This window comes from Camellia sinensis, chromosome 2 (assembly GCF_055761805.1).
Source record: "Camellia sinensis isolate YWXY chromosome 2, ASM5576180v1, whole genome shotgun sequence".
Classification (NCBI taxonomy): domain Eukaryota; kingdom Viridiplantae; phylum Streptophyta; class Magnoliopsida; order Ericales; family Theaceae; genus Camellia; species Camellia sinensis.
In genome coordinates, this window is record NC_138962.1 from 26,332,511 (window position 1) to 26,339,710 (window position 7,200).

The window sequence follows — 7,200 nt, forward strand, 5'->3', positions numbered from 1 at the left end:
CATGAAAAAAAAAAACTTGTAATTGTCATCTAATAATCAAGTTCAAGTGATGATCTTCTTGGAACATTCAAATAATGGTATAACATATGTACTCTTATTGGACAAACACACAACCAACATAACATGGAATTTTGAAAAGACATGATAATTACTTACAAATTAGAGATCTGATGAGCTATTTTATAGACAAATAATCAATCACATAACCGGCTACAGAAAATACATGTGATCATCCTCATTAGACGTTAAAGCTTATCATTAGAAAGTCGGCTCAACGCAAGGTAGAATCCCACCATCTAACGTGTATGACATTTATCTGTATTTTTCTGTAGTCAATTTTGTATCCGTAAAATTATTGAGACTTTAACAAACTTGCAATCATTTGTAAATACTTCTTGACGTAAAAAAAAACACAAAACTTTATTACTATTATTCAATCACGACCACAAGCTTTTCTTATTTTGAGTAATTAAACATAATCACTCACTTCAAGCTACAACTACAAACCAGTACACCCCATAAACATACAACATTTGCTTCTTAATTATTTAGATTCAACCATACATATAGATATATCTCACATAATCCACTTCCAAGTTCCCATGCATGTTTGTGATTTTCCTTCAATGTTCATAAGCACTAACATCTGGCCTCGGCTCAAAATCTTTAACAAATGGCTTGCCTTTCAGATCAACGTCATCGTCATGATACGCACTAACATCTGGCCTCGGCTCAAAATCTTTAACAAATGGCTTGCCTTTCAGATCAACTTCATCGTCATGATAAGAACTAACATTTGGCCTCGGCTCAAAGTCTTTCACAAAAGCCTTCTTCTCTGCAGAATCATTGACAAGTTGATTGTTGTTTGCTGCTGCTTCTGTTGTCGTGTGACAGTCAGTTTTCTTGTCGGAGAGAGGTGATGACACCGAGCCCCGGTGGATGATGAGGCCTTCAATTGCTTCCGGCATGGGCTGATCTTTCATGATGACTTGCCAGTATTCTCCTTGGTCTTTTCTTGCGTCGACACTGCTAGCAACAAGCTGCTCAATAAAGAAACACACAAAGAGTTACAACTTATTTGATTTTTTGTGATTAAAATGCTAATTTTTTTTTAATAAATACTCAAAATTGCATCGGACCCAATGAGATCTTTATGAAGTTTGGGATGCTAAGTTAAAATTAGGAAAAATTATGCAAATAGTCCTTATACTTTACACGATGTGTTAATTTGGTCCCTGTAGTTTCAATTTGCTTGATTTTGCCCCTTAATTTAACGGATTGTGTTATTTTAGTCCAATAAATAACGGCTGTCCAGTTAATTTAACGGAAAGCCAAAAATATGTCAATTTAGTCTCTGTATTTTTCACAATGTGATAATTTAGTCCCTGTCAAAATCGAGAAAATTGAAAGTATATAGACCAAATTGACACATTAACAACCGTTATTTATTAGACTAAAATGACACAATCTGTTAAATTAAGGGACAAAATCGAATAAATTAAAATTACAAAGACTAAATTGACACATCATGTAAACTATAAGGATTATTTTCATAATTTACCCTTAAAATTATTTAGATTTCGAAGAGGGTAAAATATATAAGATTATATGGCCTTGTTTGGGAAAGGCTAAAAATTGGCTTTTTGGGCAAAAATTCACAAAAAGATAAAATAGGATAACATAGCCAATAAGACAAATGTCACATCAAACCCATAACCATTTTACTTTTTCTTTCACAAACATGACATCCAATCCAACCATCTTCCCAAACACAAAAATTTTAACTTATTAAAATAGTCAAAAACTAAAATAACCTACTAAAATAGCTAACTTCCCAAACAAAGCCATAGTGTTGATAGTTCTTAAACCCTTGGGATTTGGAAGTTTCACCTAATATTCAGATTAATGCACAATTATACGACAAAACCAACACTTCAAACCCAAAAAGTGAAATTTCACACCTTTCAAACACTGAAATTTTAAAGTTTTTAAAATTTGAGTGTTAAAATTGTGAAATTCCATAATGGATTTGTACACAGACATGTTTCTAATCTCAGGGACGGACTTATATAACTGAAAAATATTTTTAACTAATACTAATACAATAAGGGCGGTTTTCGACATCTCAAAAGCTGGTTGTTTCCAACCGTCCCTTCAGTCCATCCTATATATTATGTACTACTTTGCCCTGGGAGAATGCTTATCCTTACCAGGACCAATGAGAGAAGAGTGAAGAAAGCACAAGCTGATCCCATGTCTTCAATCACTAACAAGAATTACACTCGAGTCCTCTAAATTCTGCATGGTGGCTCTATGACCACTTGCTATTTATAAAGATTTAATAAGAAATATAAAAAAACCATAAGCTATGTATGAAGCACAAACACATACGGATACGGTAATTTCAAAAAAAATGGAGATACATCGGGGGGACAAGGCAAATTATTATTATTTTTATTATATATATTTGCTATGTAGATTAAATATTATGTTACAAAATAATCAAAATTAATAAAAACTAATATCAATTCAATATATATGTATATAAACTACTACATTTAAAAAAATTAATAGACTATTCATATTTAAACACGCATGTCCCTGCCATGTTTCTTGCACACACAAAAAAAATTAAATGGACAAGCCAATTGGAATGCGTGTTTCTATTGTATCCCAGCCATGTCCCTTTTGTGTCCCCTACAAAAAAATAATAAAATTAAGGGGACACACCATTTAGCGTGTCCCGTACGTGTCCCAGCATGTCCCCGTGTCCGACACCGTTACGGCGCCTATTTTGAAGTATTCATACTTCATAAACCATAAGATTCATTTTGGTGAAAAGACAAAAAAAAAAAAAAAAAACCCATACGATTCACGTTGATGATGATAATGGATAATAATGCATTGTTATTGACGGATTAGATGTCAGTGCTCTCTCTGTTTATGATTACTATAATATTGAGCTCTCTTTATCAGCCATAATGAGGTAGAATCCAAGAGGAAATCGAGTTTGTATTGCACATATTTTTTTTAACTAAAAAAGTTGTTTTCATGTGGATTCGATATCTAATCTATGTTTGGTGACATGTCGATTTCAAGATTAATTTTTGGAATATGAAAAAAGTATGGGCCATTGATAATCAATCATCAAAGACTGTTTGCTTCAATTGGCAATATTCATCTTCAACCTATGAAATGCTTCTGCTTTGAACTTGGTTTTTCAAATTAAAATCCAAATTTATGTGGAAATTTATCCTAACTATTTTTGAGATGTTTTGAACTTTTGCACTGTTCGTTTTAGCAGAAAACACTTTCTATGTGAAATATTATTCAAAAAACGCCATCCACATAAAATGATTTTTGTCATTAGTTGCAGCCTTGAAACTCATGAGCTGCTGGTAGTTGGGGCTGTAGGGTGGTGGTGTTAAGACTTCTGTTTAGAAAATATTTTTCACATTTAGAAAAAACAATCTTTTTTCTACCTTAGAAAAAAACTTGTTTTTTTATTACCACGGAAAATTTTTTGTTTACTTTAATTTTTTTTTGTTGTACTGAATGTCAAAAAATATGTAAAACATTTTTCTACTGAAAAAGGGAGACATAAACAGAAATCGAAAGGGTCAGAACAAGGAAAAATGCATTATATATATAATAATTTTCAGATAACATGTTCTCAAATGTAGTAAGAAAATGAAAGGATAAAGAAATCAGGATAGTGGATTTATAAAAGTATTTTCTAATTTTTAAATTTTGTCTTCAACAATCAAGAAGATCTCCTTGGATTTTATAATAAAAAAAATCTCCTCGATGGAGACGTCCTTTTGCGAATTGGATCTGCATGCTTTATCCATATTGAATTAGCTGACTTCCTAATACTCTGTTTGTAGAAGAAGAAACTGAGAAGAGCTTAAGGGAAAGAAGAAAAGATGGCCATTAGATACACTTCTTGGAGCGTCTTGCTTTATCTACTTCTTGTGATGGTAATATCTAAGCTATAGATGTCTACTTCTTGTGCAGTAGTAGTATCATGTAGTAGTTGTTGTTAACTCTTTTTTTTTTTTTTTTTTTAATCTTTTACACTGTCAGTTCCAAGCCCGGATAAGGAAGAAGGTTGTGTGTTAAGTAGCCTGATAGCACGTTAAAATTCTCATAAAACCCTTGTGAACATAAATCCTAATAAAAATATGTGAGTATGGTTTGACGAGGTAATTGTTGTTGTTGTCGTCGTCGTCGTCATTATTTGTGTTCTTGTTCTTGCTCTTCTTGGTATTTTGGTCGAAATTTTCATGTGAAAGTTGGGATTCCTTTTGCTTTCATGAAAGGAAATGATAATAGTAGTGGTAGTTGTTGTTGCTGTTCAATCCGTAGTATTTTATCTTTTATACCAAGCCTGGATAAGGAGGGTTGTGTGTTACGTAGCTGGACAACAAGTAAAATTCCAGTCAGATCGTTTATGAACGTAATCTTGATATGAAGATGCATGTATGATTTGGTTTAGTAGTTGCTATTTCTGTTGTTAGAGGGATTTCAGAACACATAGAAGTTTAAATTATTTCATTACATTAAGAATTTACACTACATATTTTCAGTTTATCATCAAAGTTTGAAGAAACATTCTAGCATTGGATGTTTTCTTTACCTCTTTCCATACCATGCTTACGCAGAACTTTAACAAAATGCTAGTTCTTATTTTTGCAGAGCTCTCATGGAATTGGAGCCATGAAAATGATTCACAAAGATGATTTGGTCGATGATCTTCATCACAATGTGATGAATGCTTTAAAATATCCCATGATTGATAACCAAGACGATCATGCTCATGCTCATAATGAGATACATACAGATCATATTCATGATCATTCATCATCACACATGGATCACATAGACCCTTCACTAATTGTGTTCTTCTTTTTGGAAGACCTAAAGGTAGGAAAAAGAATTCCCATTTACTTCCCAAAGAGAGACCCTTCTTCCTCTCCTCATTTCCTACCCAAAGAGGAATCCGATTCCATTCCTTTTTCACTAGAACAACTTCCAAATCTTCTTCGAATCTTTTCCTTCCCTCAAGGCTCTCCACAAGCCCAAGCCATGGAAAGCACACTTAGACGATGCGAGGTCAAACCCATCAAAGGAGAGTCAAAAACATGTGCCACATCATTAGAATCCATGCTTGATTTCGTACGTGTCATGCTCGGATTAGAGAGCGAATTCAAAGTTGTATCAACTATCCACTTCACAGAATCAACCACCATGCTTCAAAATTACACTATCCTAGAAGATCCTCTAGAAATTTCTGGTCCCAAGATGGTGGCATGTCATACCATGCCTTACCCATATGCGATTTTCTATTGTCATTACCAACAGAGCGAAAGCAAGGTCTTTAAGGTCTTTTTGGGGGGTGAAAATGGAGACAGGGTTGAAGCGGTTGCTGTTTGTCACATGGATACCTCTCAGTGGAGCCCTGGTCATGTGTCATTTCAAGTACTAGGAATTGAGCCAGGGTCCTCCCCGGTTTGCCATTTCTTCCCATCCGATAATCTTGTGTGGATTGCATCATCTACTTTAATTAGTCATATGTAGTTTGCATGTAATCACTGAGATCCTTGCACTTTGATTTAGAATCTTACTTGTACGCATGTCAAGTGAAACGAAGATCGTGTTATGCAGGTGTTTTATGATTTAAGAATGTAGTAATAAAATAATTGGGACCAAAGATGGCTATTTCTGCTTCTATTTTTCTAGTTTGTTGCAGTTTCTTATGGGCATGTTTGGTTGTATTTTTGTTTTTTGTATGTGTAGTCATTTTCTGAAAAACTGTTTTTGATTTTTAATTTTGTTGAAAAAACTCAATTTTCAGGGACAGACATTTTGCACACAAAAAAGAAAGTAATGGGTGCTTTTGAACTTTTTATGTTAACGAGAACATAAAATCAACTTGCTTTTAATTTTTTTTAAAATATTTTTAGATGCCTTTAGAAATCATCACTTAATGTTATGCTGTGTTTTAGACCTCAATTTGGAACCTGCAATTCCCCTAATTGTTGGCAGATGAGGATGACTGGTTCATATTCTTCATTTTATAAGTTTTCAGAAAAAGGCCGAGCCTCGAAGTAAGTTGTCATTTGAAGACTAAAAGAACCAACTCAACAATTTCAAAAAAGACAGATGAAAACCAATTAGGGGAATTGCATGTGATCACGAAAAAGAAAAATACTGAAAATAGGAAATATGATTTGCGCATGTCAGTTGCTCTACCTGTCACATTGTTGCTGCAAAGTACTCCCTCATGACTGGTTTGAAGATTAATTTCCCAACATAATCAATCTGATTATTGAACTGAATGTAAGTTAAAAATGATGTTTTGATGGTATTGAACTTCACTTTCCACGAGTGTAGGCAAAATTAAATGGTTATATAGTCATCCATTTGAGTTGAATATTTCTATATCTAGACAAAACCATCACTATAGGAAATTGCACTTTTGCCCATCAAAAATTTAGTCGGCAAAAGTCAATTTTTAGTCGGCAAAAGTTTTCTGCGACTAAATTTTTTGGTCGCCATTTTGGCGCCAATGGAGGGTCGGGAAAAGTAAGTAGCAACTAAAAAAATTTTTAGTCGGGACAAAGGTTTTCATTTGCCAACCAAATTTTGGTAGCTAATTAAATATTTACCGCAACTAAACCATTTTGTAGCTAAAATAGTTTAGTCGCCAATTGTCACATTTCAAAACGAAACATGTTAGTCGCCAATTGTCACATTCTACAACGAAACATATTAGTCGCTAAAAGTTACATGCCACGACCAAACATGTTAGTCGCCAAAAGTAATGTTTGCACAACCATTACTTTAGTTGGCAATAGATCTATTAGCGACCAAACCCTTTGATTGTCAAAATTAATAATTTTACCGACTAATTATTTAGTCGCCAAATGTACTCTCTCGCCTACCAACGTTTTGGTCACCAAATGTGAGTGTCTATACATCGACTACCTTATTTAATCGGCAAATTGTTTACTAATGTTTCCCGACTAATCACTTGGTCGCCAAAAAAAGAAAAACAAAACCAAAATTTAGTCGCCAACATCCAACAAAATCAACCTGCAATTTATAATAATCCATCCAATCCATTCAATATAATCTATAATTTGCAACAATCATTCAAACCAACAAAATCAACTGGATCATGAACATTCAATAAAA

At 33.6% G+C, this 7,200-nt stretch overlaps 2 protein-coding genes across 2 annotated transcripts; one reads left to right on the plus strand and one right to left on the minus strand.

The window, feature by feature from the left end:
- Nucleotides 1-401: 401 nt before the first annotated feature.
- LOC114274284 (uncharacterized) lies at nucleotides 402-2,431 on the minus strand. Its single transcript, XM_028216177.2, has 2 exons — nucleotides 2,211-2,431; nucleotides 402-1,040 (listed from the first exon to the last, which is right to left on the minus strand). The coding sequence occupies exons 1-2, from the start codon at nucleotides 2,253-2,255 to the stop codon at nucleotides 624-626; spliced, it is 462 nt and encodes a 153-aa protein (XP_028071978.2). The 5' UTR covers nucleotides 2,256-2,431; the 3' UTR covers nucleotides 402-623.
- Nucleotides 2,432-2,987: 556 nt separating this feature from the next.
- Nucleotides 2,988-5,731, plus strand: LOC114274285 (BURP domain-containing protein BNM2A). Its single transcript, XM_028216178.2, has 2 exons — nucleotides 2,988-3,980; nucleotides 4,699-5,731. Exons 1-2 carry the CDS (start codon nucleotides 3,927-3,929, stop codon nucleotides 5,578-5,580), a joined length of 936 nt encoding a protein of 311 aa, XP_028071979.1. The 5' UTR covers nucleotides 2,988-3,926; the 3' UTR covers nucleotides 5,581-5,731.
- Nucleotides 5,732-7,200: the final 1,469 nt, after the last annotated feature.

Bases quoted from the DNA above. Each gene is read 5' to 3' on its own strand.
- LOC114274284 (XM_028216177.2), bottom strand. From the start codon at position 2,255: ATGGGATCAGCTTGTGCTTTCTTCACTCTTCTCTCATTGGTCCTG. The intron at 1,041-2,210 runs GTAAGGATAAGC...TTTATTGAGCAG, and splicing joins CTCTTCTCTCATTGGTCCTG to CTTGTTGCTAGCAGTGTCGA.
- LOC114274285 (XM_028216178.2), top strand. From the start codon at position 3,927: ATGGCCATTAGATACACTTCTTGGAGCGTCTTGCTTTATCTACTTCTT. The intron at 3,981-4,698 runs GTAATATCTAAG...TTATTTTTGCAG, and splicing joins TTTATCTACTTCTTGTGATG to AGCTCTCATGGAATTGGAGC.